This window comes from Haplochromis burtoni, unplaced genomic scaffold (assembly GCF_018398535.1).
Source record: "Haplochromis burtoni strain Fernald_Lab_line unplaced genomic scaffold, NCSU_Asbu1 Contig_878, whole genome shotgun sequence".
Lineage (NCBI taxonomy): Eukaryota > Metazoa > Chordata > Actinopteri > Cichliformes > Cichlidae > Haplochromis > Haplochromis burtoni.
Genome location: NW_024583239.1, coordinates 43,616 through 67,879, shown reverse-complemented (window position 1 = coordinate 67,879; position 24,264 = coordinate 43,616). Strand labels below are relative to the sequence as shown.

Genomic DNA, 24,264 nt, shown 5'->3' with positions numbered 1-24,264 from the left:
GCGGAACACTGGACCAGCTCTTTATCCTCTCCAGGATACTTGAGGGTGCATGGGAGTTTGCCCAACCAGTCTACATGTGTTTTGTGGACTTGGAGAAGGCATTCGACCGTGTCCCTCGGGGTGTCCTGTGGGAGGTGTTGCGGGAGTATGGGGTGTCTGGCCCATTGCTACGGGCCATTCGATCCCTATACAACCGTTGCAAGAGCTTGGTTCGCATTGCCGGCAATAAGTCGGACTCGTTCCCGGTGGGTGATGGGCTCCGCCAGGGCTGCCCTTTGTCTCCGGTTCTGTTCATAATTTTTATGGACAGGATTTCTAGGCGCAGCCAAGTGGCGGAGGGCTTTCGCTTTGGTGGCCTCAGAATCTCATCTCTGATTTTTGCGGATGATGTGGTTCTGTTGGCTTCATCGGGTGAGGGCCTCCAGCTCGCACTGGAACGGTTCGCAGCCGAGTGTGACGCAGCGGGAATGAGGATCAGCACCTCCAAATCTGAGGCCATGGTTCTCAGCCGGAAAAGGGTGGAGTGCCCACTCCGGGTCGGGGATGAGTTCCTGCCCCAAGTGGAGGAGTTCAAGTATCTCGGGGTCTTGTTCGCGAGTGATGGGAGAAGGGAGCCGGAGATCGACAGACGGATTGGGGCTGCAGCTGCAGTAATGCGGACGCTGCACCGGTCCGTCGTGGTGAAGAGGGAGCTGAGTGTAAAAGCGAAGCTCTCAATTTACCGGTCGATCTGGTGCGAATGTTTATGAGAGAAATGGTAGTTCGCTAAGTGTATAGAGTCGAAGCTGGTCCAATTACCTGAGCTCGGGTTGTGGCAAATATTCGGATCTACGTTCTGGCACTCCACTGGCGGTCACCCCTTTATTTTTCTTATTACTAAGCTTCAAATATACTGGTCGTCTGTGATTGTGGCCTGCTTGCGTTGTGATGTTGTCGTGTTGTGAAGTAGTGGTAGTGACGAACTGGGGAGAGGGAGGTCTGGACCTCTTTGCTTAGGCTGCTACCCCCGCGACCCGACCTCGGATAAGCGGATGAAGATGGAGATGGATAGTATTAAAAGTTTGGTGCTTCAACTCCATTCACTATGTGAGTTGTTCTGTAGTGCTGATATGGCAGTTTGGGATTTTTTGCTTTTCCCAGTAGAATTTTGTAGTTAATGAATTTATTTAAACCAGTTTTATGTTGGTGTAACTAGGAGTACTGAGAATAGATAATATGGCCAGGGTAGGATTTTAGGGTTAGGGTCTTTTTTTTTAAGAGGTTATGTAACTGAGATTAAACTCTGGGGGAATATTTATGCTTAAATATTTACTGTTGCCAATGTGAAGAAGGAGAGCAGGGTCCTGACCTGGAGATTGCATCCTCAGAGAGTGACATTATGGTTGATTTATTCCAGTTTATTGTGTATGTAACCCAGAGTAAAATCTGTTTTACTAGAATTTAGTAATTTCCTGCACTTATTTCCTGCCAATGAACGCATCACAAATACATGACTCCAACTACATGACTTTGCTCAGCCAATCGGATGGCATGTAGGTCATAGTAAGCCTGTCCCGGCTTTCTCCCGTCAGATGAGTGGAGGCAAGCCAGGTGACAGAGTTGTTGCAGGTTTATATTAGCAAACACTTGCTTTTCCGTTTTAATGCTTTTTTTTTTTTTAACACCAGCTAACTTATTCGATTTGGACGCTGATTATTGCGAGCCAGAGCCACAGTGCTGTCGTGCACTGAACAGAACGGAATTGGTGAGTTTGAACTTTTAATTGACTGTATTGCTACCAGCTGACGCTAATTGGCTGCTGCCGGTCCAGACAATTTGATTTTGATTTTTTTTATTTGATGATAGTTGTTGAATAACAAATGTTGTGACGCTATATAATATGTATATAGCAGTTGAAATGTTTTAGTTAAATCCTTATTGGTTAAATATACTGTTTGTTTAATTATTTATAAATTGTGTACCCAGGAACAAGAATAACGTAATGTATTTAGCCTAACTGGCTGACATTTTTTTGTATTCTTGTGATTTCTTATTGGCCTTGTTTATTTAATGCAGGCCAGGTGAACTTTTTTGGGTATGAAAAAGGATGGCGAGCCAATGAACGGCTAGGAGCAGGACTCATTCTGCATTGAAGCTTCCACTGGACTGGTAGGAAGCTATCAAAGACGACGCTCTGTCCCGTAATTTCCGAATACACTGATTTCCACAATCATACACACCAGTTCCCCCGTTTATGGACAATAGCGCTTGGACAGCTCTCATGGATATTCAGATAAAACTCATGGACTTCAGTGTGGATCAGTGTTTTCGATGTTAACATGTGTTATTTATGGGGAACTTTTTTTTGAGAATCTATATTGCTTGGTATAAGCCAGAAGAATTTGCTTAGTTGTCTTTGTGCACCCCCACTGGGTTTTTCTATTAATTAAATAGCTACAGCAGGAATGATTATTTAAGCTTTCATTTTCTTTTCTTAATTTTCTTTGCTTTCGGTTAAATACATGGTACCTGCAAAAGCATTTTGTGTTGTGTGTATTTATTAATTACTGCCCATCAGCTACAGTAGCATTCCTAAATCTTCTGATTAATAATAACCTAATATTTCACTCAATACCTAGCCTGTATTAATTCATTAGCGCTTCATCAGTGTTACATGTATTTAAGGGTATTTCACTTAAAAAGCAAGATGCACTGCCCTGACTGCTGGCTGGAGCAAATGGCCCCAAATGTATCTTTCGCTGCAGCTTCTCTCATTGTCATTTTATTTCTTTCTCATCTGAACTCTAAACTCTGATACATACAGAATCAGCTTTTCTTCATGGTTTCATGCATTGTGTGGTTGAACTTGGCATAACTTTAGACACTGTCTCTATTGGTTGCGGTGAAGTAATACTGCACAGTGGTAAAATGCTCACCCAGTCTAACCTTTACCGCGACATGCATGAGTACCCCTCGCTGGCATGTTTGCATTTCCGTCGCACTATGATTGGTTCATTTGGTAACTGGTTTAGGATGGAGCAAGCAATAGAAAAAGAATAGGTTTCAGAGCACAACGTACTGCTTTATATGTTATTAAAGGGGCTTTTGAGATTTTGGAGAAGTCATTGATTATACTGAAAGTTTCTTGTAATGAGTTATGTGAATCTGATAGATATAATAAATAATTTGCATGGGACTAATTTTTGTCTTGTGAATTCTTGTCTTCTGCTTTATTGCTGCAACAAATGGACAAAAAAGGAGAGAGAAAGTATTCCGGTCTGGTTCCCAGTGAAGTGTCAACCTTTGTATCCCTGCCCACCCTCTGCTGCTGTTTGCTAGATTCTTTGGACAATCCGTTTTTACATTTGCCCCACCCTCGTGAGGCATTGACTTAAATGGAGCAAGAAGCATCTTAAGAACCCATAGAGGACAAGGGTGCATACAGATCTCTGTAAGCAACAATGATCGCTGGTTTCTTCTTTCTGCTCATAATCACGGGTAAGCAAACATTATTATATTTTAATTCAGTTATTTCAGCATTTTATTTATATACAAATATATAAATATTAGGGTTGGGACTCCAAAAAAATCAGATTAATCACAGAAGAAAACCTGCCACAAAGTGCAAATGTTTTTTTTTTCATTTAAAAGGGTTTTAGTGGGCAGTAGAATTAAATAATAGACATAAACATGAATATTTTAAACTCAAGCTCTTTTAATTTCTACATTTAAACTGCATTTCAATTCAAAACAGGGAAAGAAAAATAATATCCCTGTCCCACACTAGGCAGACTTAAAAATAAAATGCTATTTTAAGTACTGTAAGTACATTTTCAAAATGGTATTGTCTTTAAATAATAATAATAAGGCTAGGCTAAAACAGTGTGATCATGGAAGAATTTAGTACAAAACATAACAAACCCATTGGACTCAAAATACCCCTTTGCTTGTTTACTGTCCATCTCTCTCAGCCAGCTACTTAGGCAAACTAGCATGTTCACATTTTCAGAGCTCAGGGCAGCTCTCCTTTTTGTTACTGTGTGACCTGCAAGTGAGAACAGTCTCTTGCATGGGACATAAATAGCAGGACTAATCAAACGCTTGCGGGCCAATACAGACACCTGTGGGTGGGTCTCTGCTCGACTGGACTACCACTGCGGTGGGCAGTCTGTCTCGCTGATAGTTGATTCTGCTCTGTACAAACTCAGGGTCCTGTTACACAGGGCTTCCTCATTTAAATCAGAGTCTGGAGACAATGAAGAGAGAAGGCTCTTTGTCTTTGCTGGCTCCTTTGTGGTGGCATCTTTAAAAAGTTCCTGCAGCAGGGCCTCAAGGCTGGTCCAAATCTCTTCTCGCGCTCCCCTTGCAATACACTTTAAATCCTTAAAACGTGGATCAAGTACAGTGGCTCTTGTGGGTCTTGAGCCACTGATGGTTGGGTGTAGCTAACATTGGGATAGGGAAGGCAGTCTTAAATTTCACCATGTAGTGTGAGTCATCATCAGAGACCTCCATGGTGTCATGCAGGTGGCAGAAAGCAGGTAAAAACACTCCACATGAGACACATGTCTCACCTCCAAGAAGCTCAGTCACTAACCTGTAGTAGACAATTCAAGAAAGTAATTATTAATCTACACAATAACTGCCACCTATAGAGCTTTTTGAAGAAAAAGTAAGAGTAAGTTAAAAGATTTAATTACCTGAATGGTTACATGAAAGTCATCAGCTTTTTGCGTTTTACCAGCTGTGATGAAGTTATGACTGGCTTTTGTTTGACTAAAGCAGCAAAAACAGCCTCTTGCTTCTTTAGTAGATGAGAAACCATATCCAATTCCACTGTGTGGAAATATCCTTCATGAGTGACTGTCTGTTGCCCCAGTGTTATGTTTATGTTTGGCACAAACCTGTTGCTGGAACAGCCAAGATAATTCTACTACAATGGCAAACGCATTGGACACCAGGCACAACTCTTGCATGAGGGAGATAAACGGGACGAGTGCTGTTCCTGTTGCTCAAACCGCGGTCACTCTCAGTCAGCTCCCCCGCAGCACTGCTCTTTATTAAGGTTACATTAAGGTTCATTAACATACAACATCTTACGCAGGCATACACGTGAACAAAGAGTGCCCGTGTGTGGGTCAAGACCCTGTGATTGACTCCCCAAAGCTGGTGTTAGGAGTCCAGCGGACCACCTACACAAAATGCTCTTATACTTAAACAGATACAGAGTAAGTGTCCTCCCATACCATAAATCAGAAAGAGAAGATACGACCTCTCTAGGATGTGTGTGTGTGTGTGTATGCCAGAGTGCTCTGGAATGGTAAATGGCCTGCATTTGTATAGCGCTTTTCTAGTCCCTAAGGACCCCAAAGCGCTTCACACTACATTCAGTCATTCACCCATTCACACACACATTCACACACTGGCGATGGCAAGCTACATTGTAGCCACAGCTGCCCTGGGGCGCACTGACAGAGGCGAGGCTGCCGGACACTGGCGCCACCGGGCCCTCTGACCACCACCAGTAGGCAAACAGGGGTTAGTATCTTGCCCAAGGATATTTGGCATGCAGCCAGGGGCAGCCTGGGATCGAACCACCGACCTTCTGATTAGTGGCTGACCTGCTCTGCCACCTGAGCTACAGCCACCCCAGTCACAGTCTTTGTAGACAACTAAGGATCAGACATCCTATCAATATGCAATCGATTATATATCTCTAAGCATATATGAGTATATGTTTCTAAGCATACATGACAATCCAACAATTTAAATCTGACACCCAGTCTTGCTTGCTCCTGGTGTAGTTATTCAAGTTACTTTTCTCAAAATTTTGAGTTAATAACTCAAAATTTCAAGTTAGCTCTGCCAGTCAGTAATCTATGTGAATGACGTAATTTTCTTGTTAGACGGAAGGATCTGGCACAGAGGAATGTGCACTCAAAGCCAGATTGTGAGCTACCAATGTATAGCAACAAATTGGTGCTTTCAATAGTATTTTGCTGATAGTAACACCATGTGAGTTCAGCTAATAACACAAGGATTTCATCATTTGTGAAGCCACTGAAAATACTCAGCAATTTGTGCATTCATGACTGGATGTAATACTGGTAGCTTAGCTGTAGCATTTGTACTGAGGGCTTCAGCGTCCGGGTAAACAAGGAAATGACGCAATTCAGTAGATTTCTGATTGCAGGTTAATACAGAAATTTCGAGTTAAGGATTTTTTTTTTATTTTTATTTAGTGGTGGAAACGGGCTTCCATAGCATGTAAAGTGCAATTAAATGCATTTTTTTTTTTGTTTTGTTTTGTTTTACACCAATGTTTGTTTTTTTTAAATTTTGCCGTCATTAACAGAATTCAGACAAGATTTTATGTATTTACTCTTTTGGAAATCTGAATTGAAGGACTTCAGTTGTTTAAACTGGTATGAGATCTTATATTTTACTAACTGAACCAGTCAAAATATTTAACAGTTGTAATATAGATTTGATCTAGTTTATCTATCTGGTTGAAGAATATTGAGTAAAATACAACTAAATCTTTCCGGATGAAACAGTTTCCCGACACTATGGCACAAAACAAACAGACAGACGGACACCTAGTCAACTGTTTATTTGTATTAGCAACGCAATACTAATCAACTGGATTGGTCAAAGGAAATAGGACGCTGGGCTGAAAAACAGGACTTTGGTTGGTATCTGCCAGCCAAAAGTAAAGCTGATCTAAATACAGCAAGGTGTAGCATGCAGAAGGAAGCCACTGTGGAGAGAAATATAGGAAGTAGAGAGCAGAAATGAGAACGGAAACAGGTGTTGCAAGAGGTCTGGATGGCATCAGCTTGTGGCTGTGTAAGGGTTGAAGTGACATCTCAAGTACAGTATAAGTCTTTCTGTGAGTTCTTTTGTTAGTGATTCCTCAGGACACTATAATATGTTATTGCTTATATATGTCCAGCGGTTGCTGTTTATTCAAATTCCCAGGTCTGTTTCCAAATCTTGAAATTTTTGGTTTGGTTGTTTGAGCCTTTCCATTTGGCCGAGTCACTTATTTATTTTAATTGTAAGCTGAAAATCTATTTAATTGGGGGTTTTTTTAGGTTTGTTTTTCTCATCATGTGTTCTTTCAGTTCATCTATTATTATAACCAACACTTATGCACCTAATTTTGTACATATGTATAACTTCTTTTATGTTCTTTCATGCCAGGTGGATATGTCTCCAATGTAGAGCTACCAGATGCTGATAAGCAAAAAAGCAATGGGACAATTACTGGAGGTATTATTAATTTATTCTCTCAAAGCTTATTCGGTGGATTTCAGTTAAATTTGGCTAAAATAAACATGGATGTGCAAAAACAGTATGTATATGACACATTTACTGTTTTTCCATTGTCATGTCTACATCCCTGAATTATTAAGTGTATTTTTTTAACAAAGGAATAAATGGTATTAACATACAAACATGTGACAAAGAAACCTGATACATTAAACCTTAGAAATGAAAGATGTTGTAGATGCTGTATCTTTTATTTTTAAGGTGTAACATAACAAAAAAAGAGAAATCATATAGTCCATACCAGGTTCTGACGTTAATTAAACAAAACATCAGATGAACAAAAGCACATGACATTACACCATATTCTGCTAACTATGAGGTCTGCCATAATGTATATCATGCCTTCCTGAGGTGATTGATCTAAAATATAAAACAATTTTATAAAGAGTACGTTACATGTATTCTACGTCCCATTTTTAATATTGACTGATAAGATAAACATTGCAGACCTGGCCTCTTAGTCAACAAAAAGTCCTGTGCATATCAAAAGGTTCTAAATTGGTGCCCACTGCCACTTCTCAGGAATACAGCATTAGTGCGGATGTACATTAGCTTTGATGGATGTAAGCAGCCAGTGAGCATGTTGGGTTTTTTTTTTTTGGTTTTTTTTAAATTGAAAATCAGGAATGAAAAGCACAGACATTGTCTCTTGTTATTTGCTAAAATAAATCTCTAATGGAGAATGCATTTTGATATCATTTCAGATAACGAAGATGAAGAGGAGAAAGTCTGTAATTTTCAGGATATTGTCAATCACCTGAATCTGAAAAAAGACGAACTTAAATACACTATGAGCCGGCCCATTATAAACAACAAAAATTATACAGAAGTGTTTATTACAATAAGACTCTATGCCATCTTAGATATGGTAATTTGTTTGGGTATTCTTTTATTATTAATGACAATTAATTAATTAGTTTTCTTGCTCATGAAACATAATGTCACAGCACTCATCCACAAAAGAACAACTCATTATTATTGTTATTATTACTTACTCTGGCTTGTGTTTCTTGCCACGACCCGTTTTTCTGTTTGTAACTTAGTTTCTTACATCAGTGCTGTTTCATTTTTATTTAGGTATTTTTTTTGTTTTAGTTTTTTCTGAGACATTTATTTGACACACAGTACAGAGATATAGGTTGTGAGTTATGACTCCATGCTAATACATGACAGGTATCGCTGGATTACTTCTGCTGAAGAAATCTTGAAAAAAATTTTAAGCACTACTGTCCATCACTTCCAATCAGACATGATATATGTAGTTAACTGTCTTTGGTTCATGTCTTTATATTATTATTATTATTAGTAGTAGTAGTAGTAGTAGTAGTAGTAGTAGTAGTAGTAGTAACAATAATTATATTGCTGCATGAGGAGTTGGCTTGGAGGCAGCTTGGACTTCAGCAGAAACTGTCTATTTACCAGCAAAGGATAACTGCTGAGGCATTAGCTGATACGAGTTAACATTAGCTAACCTGCCTGTTGAGCTTGACATGTGTCTGCCTCAATAAACACTATGTTCAAATTCTTTATTTACAGAGAGAAATTGACCAGACCTTAATTACTTACATTTGGGTTGATTTGGTGAGTTTTCTCTTAAAATATATCATAGGTATATATGGTTTTCTCTGTATTGTTAAAATTCTATACTACTATTACTATACTTTTTTTTTTCAATTATTTTATTTGTTTTTCATCATCTCATCTCTTTGCTTTTTTGTACCCTTGAGTGTAGGCTTGGCTCAATGAGTACATTAAATGGAAACGAGATGATTTCTGTGGAATTGAATATATAACAATTCCTACTTCATATCTGTGGATACCAGATATAACTATTGAAGAGATGTAAGTTTGACATATGCAATATGCCCATAAACTCACTCACATATAGTCATTTTATAATCATATTTATAAATATATGCTACTGTAAAAACCATAGGGTGACAGAAAATGTTTTCCTTATTGTAATTCATGAAATAATTTACAAATTGAAGAAGGAAAAATAGCAAAGACATGGTTAGAAATAACCATTTTTACTTAATAACTTTATTCAAACAGAGTCAGAGGATTTGAGCAATTATCAGCTGTCTGTTGAATTTATAGGTAATTCATCTCAAGCTGTTTTGAAGCACCTTTCACAAGTTGGATTGGTTTAATAGGCAGTTCACACACTATATTGCCAAAAGTATTAATTTGCCCATCCAAATCACTGAACTCAGTTGATCCAATAACTTCCATTGCCATGTGTGTAAAAATAAATAAATAAATGAAGCAACTAAACAAGCAGACTGTTTCTAATCTGCTCTGATGAACTCGGTGAATTTCACCATGGTACCATAATAGGATGCCACTTGTTCAACAAGTCCAAATTAAACTTGCTTGCTACTAATTAATCCCCAGTCAACTGTATTATAACAAAGTAGGAACGACTGTAACTAAAATCACATAGGGAGGGGAGGTAAGCAGATGCTGAGGCACGTAGTGCGCAGATGTCACAACCTTTTATGCACATTAAATTGCTACAGACCTCCATACTTCATGTGGCCTTCAGCAAAGCTCAACAACAGGGCTTTCCAGTGCAGCGTTCCAGTTGCTGCTTCCAGCTCAGCACAAACACATGCAGCTCTCCTGTCGGGTCCCGGCATCCTTTCGAAATGGGAAAGGTATGACCAGGTGATGGAGAATAGCTGTGTGCATCAGCCTCCTCTGACACCACACCCTGAACCCACCCCTCTTTTGAACTTAAAAAAAAAAATATATATATATATATATATATATATTTCAACAAAATCTATTACAATTGGATTTTAGATCATATTGGATCATATAATGAAAGACTATTCAGCATACAAAAGCAATGACAAAATATAACACATCTGTCTCTACTGCAATAGATCCAAAGACTGGTTGGAGGATGTGTTTGTGTCAGAAAGGGAGGGGATTTTCTTGTAAAATAAAGAAGGGCCTAGCAAAAACTAAGTTTGGGAACCACTGGCCTAGTCAATGGTATCTCTTCACCTCTAGTACTAGCAGGTTTTACTAAGATAAAATAAGATATAGCTGCAGACATAATAAATAGTCATTTATAGCATGATGCAAAATGTTTTCCATAGTATGATAATACATTGTTTTCATTACAAACATATTCTTTTATACAGGACAGAAAAAGACAAAGCTTCTCCGAGTCCATATCTCAGCATATATCACAATGGTCGGGTTGAGTTCAGGAATGACCAGGTGGTGCTAAGCACCTGCAAGATGCATGTTTACAAATTTCCTTTTGACACCCAGAGCTGCAACCTCTCCTTCAAGTCTATCTTTCACGATGGTGAGTCCATAACAGTTTCTGTTTACATGTCCTTTGTATGGTCTTAAAAGCACAACATTAGATATTTTAACATATACTGCCCGGCCAAAAGGAGGGGCTCAAATTTTCTGTTTCTGCTTCGATGATCTCATGCATAATTTCAGGAAGGTTATCCAATGCCAAAAAACTAATTTTCATCCAAATTTGCACATATTTTGGGCCAACATCTTATTTTGATGATGTTAGAATTGGACAACTGTGTGAAAAGGAATTGGGAATTTCCAAAGAGTCACATGAAACCCTGGAGCTGCTATAGAGAGCCGTACACGTAAGCTGGATCCAGTTCTGTTTAATATTAGTTTTATCTTGTTAAAAACTCCCATTAGAAAGATTGGATGTTGCAAGTAAGCAATAAAATTTGAAATAGGCATTATACAAATGCTGGGATTTAATCAATATTCCACACAACTAAACAGAATGAGCATGTTTTTATAACATTTTAACTTTTAACTTTAGTGATATTACTGTTTTTCTTGTAGTTGAATTAGCTGATCTGCAGTTTTTTACTGAGTTGGGATAAGAACTTTAAAGTCAGGTTAAGTGTCTGAGGTAGTGATGTGTCGGTCGCGAACGAAATGGCTCTTAGAGCCGGCTCCTTATCGCAAGCCGTGTTTTTTTTTGGGTTTTTTTTCCCTTCTCTCACCCTCTCTCACACACTTTTTTTCCGCTTCACTCAGCATGTGAGCCTTGTGCTTGCGCTGGGAAGAGGGGGGGAGGGGCGGTAGTTACACTCGCAGTAGCACAGGAACAGAGCGGGAGGGAGAGAGAAAGGGAGCCAGGGACAACAACGCAGTGTTGCCAACTTAGCGACTTTGTCGCTATATTTAGCGAGTTTTCAGACCCCTTAGCGACTTTTTTCTAAAAAAAAGTCGCTAATAAAAGACGTGAAAGCGCGTATCGCTTTTACTCTCAACAAGCAGCGGGTGCTGTAACGCCATCAGTTCTTCTTTTACTCTTATGCTGTTTTGTGGATCACAAGGTTTAAAACTACTTATAAACACACACACACACAAAGTAACTCCACCAGAGTGCCTATTTCGGGTCACTTTTGCCGGTCCAAGCCCGGGTAAAGGAGCAGGGTTGGAATTGTGACATTGAATAAACAATAATTGCTAAAAGAAATTTAGTATATTTACGGTGGCCCCTAGAGACGTGTTTTGTCTCTAGGGGCCACCGCATATATTTATATATAAACATATATAAATAAAACCAGGGTTTTTTTGTTTGGTTTTTTTTTTTGCATTAGTAATTCCTTTTGTGCATAATTTTATATTATTGTTAATAATAAATTAAAGCAACAAAACAACCTGAAGAGCTGGTTCGGAGCCGAAAGAGCCGGCTCTTTTTAGTGAGCCGAGCCGAAGAGTTCTCTAAACAGAGCCGGAAATCCCATCACTAGTCTGCGGTGGAACTGCGAGACAGTGGACAAGTAATCATCAATGAGTGGATCTGTCTGGATTCGTTAGGTTGCATCTGCTTCAAAAGTGAGACATTTTCCCTGAAACAATTAATAACTCCAACATAACAATCACAAGCATTTATGGCTCAAACACTGATGACCAACCACACATTCTATCATAACTTCTTCACATCATTACAGGATTTCTCCACATCTGCCACAATCATAGGTGGAAACTTTAACACAGTTATCAACCCAACAATAAACAGCTCAACAAACTCACATCATACCCAAAACTGGCATTCAGCCCCAATCATACCATAGCATACCAGCTTTATTTATAAATCACTTTAATATAAAGCCAGGGTTCACAAAGTGCTGTACATATACAAATAGCATAAATAAAATAAAACATGTTAAAACAAGTTGATAAAACAAGTTGAGTCAACCCCTTAAAGAGTGCCAAAGGCTTCAGCAAATAACTATGTTTCAAAAAGAGTTTTAAACTCAGAAACAGAAGAGGCCTGCCTAACGTGCAAGGGCATTTCATTCCACAACTTTGGAGCAGCTACAGCAAAGCCATGGTCACCTCTAAATTTATACTTATTTTTTGTTACCTTAAGGAGCTGCTGATTGGTGGATCTAAGGGAAGGGGCGTAGTGTTGGGGAGTAACAGAATACATGTACCAGTGTTACGTATTTAAAGTACAAAATATGATTAAATGTATTCCGTTACAGTTACCGTTTAAAAGGGTAGTATTCAGAATACAGTTACTTTGTTGAAATTACATGACGGTCTTTTCCTGTTTCATATGTTAGGCTACGCCCTCTCTATTGTTGGTAATTCCGCGCTGGTGGAAAACCCCCAAAAAAAACATGTATTACAGTGGCTTGCAAAGGTATTCGGCCCCTTTGAACTTTTGTCACATTACAGCCACAAACATGAATCTATTTTATTGGAATTCCACTTGAAAGACCAACACAAAGTGGTGTACATGTGAGAAGTGGAACAAAAATCATACATGATTCCTCTCGCCCAATGACAGCTGGGATAGGCTCCAGCGCCCCCCGCGACCCTGAAAAGGACAAGCGGAACGAAAATCATACATGATTCCAAACATTTTTTACAAATAAATAACTGAAAAGTGGGGTGTGCGTAATTATTCAGCCCCCTGAGTCAATACTTTGTAGAACCACCTTTTGCTGCAATTACAGCTGCCAGTCTTTTAGGGTATGTCTCTACCAGCTTTGCACATCTAGAGACTGAAATCTTTGCCCATTCTTCTTTGCAAAACAGCTCCAGCTCAGTCAGATTAGATGGACAGTGTTTGTGAACAGCAGTTTTCAGATCTTTCTCAATAACATCACACTAACATCATTACCAAAGCAACAGTTAGAACAACAGAATCTTAGACACCCCACATACCCCAGAATAAGAAAGAGCACTACAAAAAATGTAAAACAATAAAGCACTTATTCCTTGTTGGTCTGCTCACATTTATATTATTTGTCCTTTATCACATTTCTTATTATATTCAATTTCAGATAAAGAAATATATTTGCGGAACAACTCTATTAACAATTCAACGGTCACAGAATTGTCTCGTAAGATGATGCACACGCAGTATGAGTGGCTGTTCATCGACATGTCAGTCAACAACGAAGTTGTTGAAGGTTATGGATTCAATCAAACTGTGGTCATTTACACTGTAAGTATTTCTGAAAACAGAAAGGAAAACTCGTTCTTTTCCCTTTATCCATCTACTCTAGCCACCTGGGGCCTGTTCTTCGTACCCGCTAAGTGAGTTAGCTGGATGAGATTGTTGACGATTTCGCGTGATCCTGGATCGTTCGGTTCCCCGAAGCCCATCCGGGACTTGCTGTCATAGCAACAGAGCCGTAAGCGTAAACCTGCTGGGGAGCAGGTTTACTTTATGTAAACAGGATTAGATCGCGGCCACGCAGGTATGCCGCTGTCATTTATACGAAAGCAACAGCGATATTCCACCACTGTTTCACCATAAATAAATAACATCAATGTAACTAAAGATAATGCAGCACTGATCCTTTATTGATGTCACACAGATACATACAGGTCATTTCCTAAAAAAGGGAAATGTACTATTAACATTCTATTACATGTATGTGATTATTACAGATGTAATTCATATTTCAGAGTAGTAATTGTAAATTACTTCGTGTAATCAAGATGAGAGACCACGGCTATAAAAGCGAAGGTGGATTTGGGAAGCTGTCGCAGCCATGTCCTGTCCGTTTACGCGAGCCACCCATTGCGGAAGGTGCAAGATTGATAAGGAGAGTTCTCAGAATTCAGCGTATATTGCGGGACAGACAGGATCCTTTAGCTCAGCGCGACAGTGTGCTCATTGAGAGATATCGATTTTCCCGTGAGGGTATTATTTACTTAACCAACTTGTTGACGAGGGGGTGCAGGACCACCACCTGTCTTTTTTTGCTCTGCCCTTTTCTTGGTTGCTGTTATAAACAAACAGATTATTTCAGGGTCTCTTTCCAAGAGACGAAAAGCAATATAAGTGATAAATATTACCATTCTGTGAATATTCTTATATTTCACTTTTACTTGTTCCCATGTTCTAGTGGGTCCTGTTGTGGCTCTAATGTGAAAGAGGATATAATGTAATATAATATTGGGTAATATACTGTAATATTAAATATACCCTACCGCCTACTGGTGTTGGCCAGAGGGGCCGATGGCGCGATATGGCAGCCTGGCTTCTGTCAGTCTGCCCCAGGGCAGCTGTGGCTACAACTGTAGCTGCCTCCACCAGTGTGTGAATGTGAGAGTGAATGAATAGTGGCATTGTAAAGCGCTTTGGGTGCCTTGAAAAGCGCTATATCAATCCACTCCATTATTATTGTTATTATTAAATTACTTACGAGTTTAATTTGTCAGCAACTTTCTGCCAGCCCTCTCTCCTTGCTTTTGCAGCCTTTGCAGTGTTCCCTTGCGTTTTAATTAAACTCTGAAACTCCTGAAATCCCTCACTCAAGAGTTCTTGCTCTGCTGCCGAAAAATACCGAGCCGCTCCTTCGACATTTTCGCCGACCAATCAGAGGGTTGCCGATCAATGTTTCTACTTCGATGCGTAGCCCCTTTTACGACACCCAGTGATCTCACATTACTTCATCCAGCTGTACTAATCGTCAACAGCAGGTGTGTTCGGGAACCGGATTAGCGAGCTCACGGGTAGCGCGATGATTTGATCTTGGATGTGTCATTTGATCTTGGATGTAGTAAGCGACGTACGAAGCACAGGGCCCTGGTTTCAGGTCAAGCACTCAAGTTTTTTCCACAGCAGGTGATGGATGTGCTGAACCATGCTGCTGTGTTTGGCCCAGTTCAGTTGTAGGGCAATCTTTGAGTTGCCAAGTTTGCAGTGGACAATATGCTATGATGTGCATCAATTAAAATAATGTTTATTCATCAGATTTATCAGCCGTATCATTTAGTTATCATAATTTGCAGTATATATTTAGGAGTGTGTAGGATCAGTAATAAAAGTATGTGTAATAACAATAACCACAAATGGTAAACAAATTGTGCTATACAATAAATAAAAAAAATTAAAAAGATATTTAATTTAATATTAGACATCTTTTTAATCTAACAACATTCTCACATGCACCCTATCCTTGGGCTGTGCATTTAAAGCCATCCTGTTTCACTAAAACAATGCAGGATCATTTATGCACAGTGTATTGTACACTATAATCTGAAAATCAGGTGGTCTCCCTGATTTTAACCATTGATAGCAACGAGTTATCATTGTTAATGTGAGGTTTAAAGGACTTGTATTCAGCTTTAATGGAAGATAAGTCAGGTTTTACTTTTGATACTTTATACTTGGTTTTTAAATAGCAGTTTTATTTGTAGTGATATTTTTCACAGTGTTATTTTCTAAAGGAGTGGTTTGAATTCCTACACCACTTGTCTCTGACAGCTAATAGCAAATATTTTTTGGTAATATATCAGATATTTATGTAACTATAGAAGAACTTTTTTGCAATTTTTCAGCCAGGAAGGAGTGCATGACGGTGAAGAAGTCCATGTAGAGTGCAGCAATAATTTGTCAAATGTCACTGCACGCCACTGCCTTATATACAGTTGTGTTCAAAATCATAGTAGTGTATGTTAAAATGTGAGTAAAGTTCAAAATCCATATATATTTTTTTAAATTTCCCTTCATTTGTAACACTGCACATTATATTTTTCATCAAAACATGAAGGAAAAAAGTATCAATATTTCAATTACTTGTCTGCATTTTTTCATTACAAACTCAAATATTTACTCAATAAACTGAAAAAATGTTAAGATTTAGCATTCCTGTGTATCACTAAACTAATATTTAGTTGTATAACCACTGTTTTTGAGAACTGGTTCACATCTGTGCTACATGGAGTCGATCAACTTCTGGCACCTGTAAACACGTACGCCAGCCCAGGATGATTTGACAACCTTCCACAATTCCTCTGCATTTCTAGGTTTTGCCTCTAAAACTGCATTTTTAATGTCACTCCACAAGTTTTCTATTGGATTAAGGTCCGGGGATTGGGCTGGGCACTACATAACCTTAATTTTGTTGGTCTGGAACCAAGATGCTGCTCACTTACTAGTGTGTTTGGGGTTGTTGTCTTGTTGAAACACCCGTTTCAAGGGCATTTTGTCTTCAGCATAAGGTAGCATGACCTCTTCAAGTATTTTGATATAAGCAAACTAATCAATGATCCCTGGTATGAGATAAATAGGCCCAACACCATAGTAAAAGAAAAAGCCCCTTAAGTTTTTTTTCCCACATCTCTCTGGTTTGGCTTTCCATTTTAAAGCATTGGAGATCATTTTAGCTGAGCAGCCTAGCATTTTCTGTACTTCTTTATATGTTTTCCGCTCTCCATTCAACATTTTGATTAAAGCATGCTGTTCTTCTGAACAATGTCTGGCACAACCCATCTTTCTAAGGTTTTCAGAGAATATTGCATGTGCAACATGTGCTAGCTTCATCCTTAAATAAGGGCCACATGAATGACACCTGTTTCTTCACATAATGAATGACCTCACTGGTTGGACTCCACACTGCTATTATTGTGAACACGGCCCTTTCACTTAATTATTCGATTACACAGACTCCGGTGCATTCATATTGTGAATGTTGAGTCTGTTGGTTTCTCTGACTCTACTCACCTACTGGTAAATTATTTGCCATGTAATAAAATGATTCATATCAAAAACACTGATCTGATTCGTCATGTTGGACTGCTATTATTTTGAACACAACTGTACGTCCTGTGGTGGTGTTACAGACACCCAAAACAACATTAATAACGCTGCATGGTTTGGCACATTTACAGCACCCAAAACTTCTCACTTAACTCCTTTCTCTTTACTATTTGAATACAAATTCACATAATACTTCTTTGAGTGTAAATCTGTCTATTGTGCCTAACCACCTGGGGAAACAAATTCACAGATTACCATGAAGAGGAGGTCTGTCCTCTACGTTGCCAATTTCATCCTGCCAGTGCTCTTCTTCTTGCTTCTGGACTTATCCTCCTTCCTCATCTCAGACACTGGGGGTGAGAAACTCGGCTTCAAGGTCACTGTCTTGCTTGCTGTCACAGTGATGCAGCTTCTTCTCAATGAGATTCTGCCGAGCTCTTCAGACAGTATTCCACTTATAGGTAAGGAAGCGTGTTTGACTGCACATATAGTCAATACTTATTTGTCCACAAATTTAATAATACTGTCTGCCCTCCTCAGCTGTCTACTGCATTGGAATTTTTGCTCTGATGCTGCTCAGCCTCCTGGAGGCAATTTTGGTCAAGCATCTGATTGAAAAGGAAGATGAGACGGATGGAGACCGAAGCCTGGGGGAGAACTCTGGGAACAACCAGGGCGGCCACAGCTTCTACAGCTGTTTTAGAGGTGAGCTTAATCATAGCAAACATTCCACAAATCTGCATGCAGTTTTAGTTGTGTTGCATTAATCTTTATGCCTAATGTTTTTCCAGAGATTAGGAGACTCAGTCACCACGCCTCTGTTGATGAGGTATCTTCTCATGAAACACCATCTGTGTCTCTGTCCCGAAAGGTTGGGAAAAAATGCACATTTTTTCTCTTTTCAGAAACTCCAGGAAGGGATGTTTGCATTGCAGAGATTATTCTGTATCTTAAACTGTATATCGGAAGCAAACATTTTTTTATTAAATCAATGTAGAAACAAACCAGTGTGTCAAATGTTAAAGCTATCATGAACCTTATTGGCCTAACATCTTGTTGATTGCCTTTCTACAAAACCACTCTTTCAGGGCAGCAGCAGTATACTGACAGAGGTGTCCTTTGCTCTGGAAAAAGTCTCAGATGAGCTGCAGGAGACAAGGAAAACAATGACTTTGCTCAGCAGCAACAGGAAGTCTGGATACTGGACCAGAATGGCTAAAAAAGTCAACAAGATTTTCCTAATTTTTTATTTGACTGCAGTCACTGTGTTCTTAGCATATATGGTTTCATTGTGGAACAGTGCTGAGGGTAAGTAGGGCTAAAGTTAAAAAACCTAAAAGAAGTAAAGCAAAAAAGAAAACACACAAACGTATTTCTTACTCTGTGTTATATATTTGCAGTTAATTTCTATTTGTCCGAAACAAAAACATTTTAGAAACCAGAAAAAATTTCTGAAATTGTACTCTGATCTCGAGTGTTAGGAGTGTTGTGATCAGTGTCAGGTCATAGTCAAAAAAGTAATGTATTACACATATTACCCAGAACACTTTTGTTAAAAGTAATGCAATAAATTACTCCAATTAGAAAATAATTAATTATACTGGCATTAACATTATTTTCACCTTATTCTGTAAAATAACCTGAAACAAACTTTCATAATAACCATTTAAAAGTATAAACTGAGTGTACAGTCCACCACAGCAACACAAATCCCTATCGCGACAAGGACGCACATATGATCTTTCTCTTAGTATTTAGGTATGAACACAAAGCTGACAGTACAAGCAAAGATGAAAACCAGCACAAAAATTGTTAAAAAAAAAAAACCCATCGCCACAGTGATTCTAGAATTCAGAGAAAAAAGTACGCATTGTTTCACGATTTATAAGATGGAGCATTAGTTGTATATTCATAGTTTATTATTTAAGTGTAGCTCCTGACCTGATGCTTCCTTGTACAGTTTGCCCTTGTTGAGTTTGAGTGTATTAGCTAGTTCCAGTTTTATTTTTCCTACTTTATTTATTCTTGTGGTATTGTGTTTAGTTCCCTTCCTGTTTCCACTCTGTGTATTTGCAGTGTATTTATAACTTTACCCTTTCTTTGATTTCTATTAGAGTATTTTGTATCAGTATACTACCCAAAGAGCTTTGTTTGTCTAATTAACATAGAAAAAATCACATCATTTAGTGGTCATTAAAGTGTGTTCAGATTTATTTATTTATCACATTTAATATATTTAACTTATTGATGATGATTTATCTCATAAATTGTGAAACAATGCTGACTTTTTTTCTTGGAATTCTGGATGAAAAAGACGTCCCCACTTTTTGTTTTGTTTTTTCCAATGTCTCCAGTTCTCTTTTGTACATAAGCTGGTTTTAAAAGTTAAAAAATTCTAAAAAGTTCTAAATCACTAGTTTCAGCCTATCTGAATAAAAGACTGAGTATAACATGTTCTAATATGCTAGTGTTTTCTCAATAGAGAACACAGGACATAATGTTCAGAGTGAAAATATAGCGGATTGTTATTGTTACATATTTATTACAATATTATTAGAAGAAAATTAGCCTTTTCTTTTACAATTGTAAGAGAAAAGGCAAATCTTCTTCTAATAATATTGTAATAAATATGTAACAATAACAAACAAAACATACGTATACGTAACAATTACACATCAGTCATATAAAAAGGTTCTCTTCAAAATGAATCTAGGTGTTTTCATACTGGCTTTGGCCAAACTTTCCTTGAGCAGTGTCTTTGCATGTTTTATGTACTTGTATACATGTATCCCATAGTCCTTAATTATGTGTCTGTTTCCAGTAGTATGTTTAATATACTCATCTTAAGGATATAATAAAAGGGTATGATAATATTCACTTGATAAGAAATATACACACTGTTGATGTTCTTTTACATACATAATGAATATGTTTAAAGTATACTGTACTGGAAGTTTAGGCTTTTAATAAACAATTAAACATAAATACGTGGCAATATGAAGTAATGTACTTGTGTGTGCTGTATATCCTTCATTTACATGTGCATCCTACTAGAACATTGCAGTAAACGTTAGAAACATCTTGCTGCTCCTTTCATTGTATACTTTTGTGTGTGTGTGGCACAACCAACAGTAATTAGAGTGTAAATTTCCATGAAATGAGGTGCTGCAGGTAAAGGCAAGTTTTTAAACACACAAATTGCATAATTCCTCCAAACTTAACTACCTTTCGTAGCAGTACATCCTGGTTTGAATCGAGGTGATGAAGAAAACGTTGATGTTCTCCCGGCTGCTCTCCTTGGAAAGTGACAGTATCATGGAGTGAGTGAGTGTCCGCTGAGTCTATGGTAGCCTGATTGTTCTATCATGTACTAATAGAATGATGGACTCACTCATAGGATACTGGGAAAAGGTTAACACAAGTTTATTTACAGAATGTGATGCGGAAAAAACTAAACTAGAAATGCACCGTCTCTAATGCTGTGGGTTGGAGGGCAGAGGAGATGCAGGAGATGCATCTCAGACAGAAAAAAATACAGGACAGTTTTCCAAATCTTTAATGAATGTATGGTTTTATGATAAAAGGCAAACATTTTCAAATGTGACAGCTTTTACATACTGTGTTCATGGATGTATTGTAGTAGGACATGAAGAGGCTTGGTGTGACAAGAGGATGCTAAGGATAGAGGTCCACATTTAGAGGTGCAACCTGCCCACCAAGTCTATTGTTACGAAATAAAAACCGTGTGTGCGACGTATAGCAGAACTATAGATATGTAGTTTGCCTGGCAAGGCTTTCAGAACTGGGGAACGTCTTCGCAGAGACGAAGACGTTCCCCTGTCGCCAAAAGAATTCAAAAGAACGGAATTTAATACTATCCAGCAGTGGTGAGCCCATAATATGTTCTGTTTGCATGTGTTTTTCATGGTTTCTTAATCACATCATTATATATCATGACATTGTTTATCTTACAGATGGAATATGAGTTAGAATTAGAATTCATTCAGATTTACCTGCTTAGAGCCTCGTCACATGATGCTGACGTAGACACAGCACAAGTGGTTATTCATCACCATGACAAAGAAATTATACCTGAACCCCCAATTCTGCCATTAGCCACATTTGTTCACACCCTACCAAGTTGTAATCACACATATTTCCAATTTAACCTTCATAATGAAAACAAGTTGCTAACAAAAGTTGCTATAATTTAAGTTCATTTGTTTATCCATTTTCTTCTTATTCAATTCAGGATTGTAAGCAGGCTAGTATTTAAATCCTTAACTACATCAAGGTGATGAATTCATGGAATGTAGGTGTGACGGCCAGTTGAAGGATGGGAAAGAGCCAGTCCATCTCTCCACCTAAGAAAGAGGCAAGAGAGATCAAACAAAAGGAAATAAAACCAGCCTGTCTAGAAAAGTCTATTCATTTTACAGACAAGCTGCGCTCATAAAATTTTCATACTAGCTCTCACAATGGAATTATCTTGTTATTATTAAACCACCAGCTTCTACCTGAATAAAAAAAAACTTATAGGCAATTAATTTAGGTAAAAATCAGATAACTGCAAAGGTAAACAGCTAAAGGTAATATGTCTATCTGCCAGGTCATTTTTATTATAACTGCTTCGTATTTTAATGTTGAAACAACACTGCACTGCTTGTCACAGGAGTCACTTTTGCTTCCAGCAGCATGCAAGGGGCTGAGTACTGTATGACAGCTGCTTATTCAGTTCTACTCCAGGCTTTTTTGGTTTTGTTTTTACTTCAGTATAATGTGTCATTAATTCATTGTAAAATGACATTCTGTAAAAATACAGTACAGTGTACTGTATAAATGTGAAGGAATTTTCTCTGTTAGTTATCTACAGGTATTGTATTTCTTAAATATTGCATTGCGGTAGCAAACCCTGAAAGGAAGCAAAAGTAAGAGGGAGGCCAGCCATTGCAGTGACAGGCTTCATTTTAGTGCTAAATATTAAAGCTTTTATTAAAATAACGTGTTTTTTTTTTCAAAAGACTCAGTGTTTTTATTTAGAAATAATTGTTAATATCTTTGTTAACTGGATCTGCCAGATAAGTCTGGAATATTTTGCTGTCTCTTTTTGAAAATAATCATGATTTAAGTTTAATATGACTTAATCTTTCCATTCTAGCCAATAATACAGTTTTTTTTATTTTATTGTTTATGATACCCCTAGTTTTAGCCGTGAGAGGCTGGTGTTCAGTCATTTTAGCATACAACTCAGAGTAGCATACATTGCATTAATTCGCATATGCATTGTACAATAATTTCACCATGTCAATAGGAGCTATCAGTTCGGCATACAGATGACAGACAGTAAGTAAATTATGTTTATTTTAATATAGGCACATTCTTCTTTGACTTGACAGAATACTGGATAAAGCGCAGTATTCATAAATACTATAATTAGCTGCCTGCTTCTCTCTGGGCTTTAAACAGCTTTGACTGCTAGTTGGCTAATGAGCTAAAGTCAGTGTTGTAGATCAGTGTTTCCCAACCACTTGTTGTGCCGTGAGAAATGATCAGGTGTGCCGTGGAACATTACCTCATTAACTATTAATACTTATAGTAAAACCACTCACTGAGTTTGCAAAACTAAAAGCACAAACACTGCTTTGCACTCAGTTTGCCGTTTTGTAACACAGACTTTGTAAAACTGTAGGTAAAATCCACTGCAAAGCACTCTTTTTGCAGAACTGTAAACACAACTCACTGCTTTGCACTCAATTTCCAAATGATCAACACACTTCTAGCAAAACTATACACATTTATGGCTATTATTTACACTACTTTGCCAACTGCCTGGCACACTGTCACATGTGAAAACTGTTTTAGATAATTAGTTCACTTTGCAATCAGCCTAAGCACTATAAATAAGCTACAGGTAAGCTGTGTGTGTGGAGTACAATGGAGGGAGAAGGAAGAGTGAGAAGTAGAGGAGGCTGAGGAAGAGGACGTGGAGGTGAAGAAGTAGGACGAAGAGGGCGACAAGGACAAGGAGGAGCAAGAGGAGGATGAGTAGAAGAAGAAGAAGAAGAAGAAGAAGAAGAAATAGAATTACTGATGACATCAGAGCTACAATAGTGGACCATGTAATCAACCATGGAAAGACCCTGAGGGAAGCTGGCCAATGGGTTCAGCCTAACTTGAGCTGCTACACTGTAGCAAGATCATAAGGACATTTCAAAATGAGAATCGGTTAGTACAGTCACTTTGCACTAAGACTTGTAGCACTGCCATATGCTAATGAGAAACACAACAATACCATAGATGTAAAATTCCAGAAGATAATTTCCCCGGTGCCTTGGACTAGAGGACATTGCATGTGATGTAGACGAAATTTTGTAGCCGGATCCAGAGAGACGACACAATGTAGACTGATTTGTTTTTTTTCCTCAGTGAAATTACTATTTTGTTTTGACTTCGAAATAAACACTTGTGTTTTGCTGATTTGGTGAAGGGTTTTCTTAGTTGTGTGCAGAGTTTTGCAAAAATAGCCAATAGTTACAAAAAACGTGCTTAAGCCATCAGAAAAAACTGTAAATGGGTTGCCAACTGCTAGTAAAACTGAAGAAGACAAAGAAGAAATTACATAATAGTCATGCTGTGAGTAAGACAACGCAGCGCATAATAACAATAGATACGTTTTTGAAAAGAAAAAGTAGCCAATCTGACCAGGGTCCTGGAGTAAATTCCGACCCTACCATGAGTAGTGGTAAGAAGAAAGCAAAAAAGGTATACCAGGGCAAAAACCAAGCCAATTCTGCTATACCTGGTCCGTGGGGGGAAATTATCAATATGTTTTTTGTGAAAAAATGTTTTCGTGGTGTGCCGTGTGATTTTTTTTTTTTTTTTTTTTTTTTAATAGTAATGTAGATAACTGGGAAAAGTTAAAAATTCAT

The 24,264-nt window shown here is 38.2% G+C and overlaps 1 protein-coding gene across 1 annotated transcript; it reads left to right on the top strand.

Moving 5' to 3' along the window:
• Positions 1-1,529: 1,529 nt before the first annotated feature.
• Positions 1,530-19,868, top strand: LOC102312619 (5-hydroxytryptamine receptor 3A). Its single transcript, XM_042215943.1, has 13 exons — positions 1,530-1,744; positions 2,056-2,148; positions 3,238-3,477; positions 7,186-7,254; positions 8,019-8,182; positions 8,851-8,895; positions 9,047-9,156; positions 10,470-10,639; positions 13,623-13,786; positions 17,586-17,796; positions 17,876-18,040; positions 18,127-18,206; positions 18,424-19,868. Exons 3-13 carry the CDS (start codon positions 3,441-3,443, stop codon positions 18,649-18,651), a joined length of 1,443 nt encoding a protein of 480 aa, XP_042071877.1. The 5' UTR covers positions 1,530-1,744; positions 2,056-2,148; positions 3,238-3,440; the 3' UTR covers positions 18,652-19,868.
• The last annotated feature ends 4,396 nt before the right edge of the window (positions 19,869-24,264 follow it).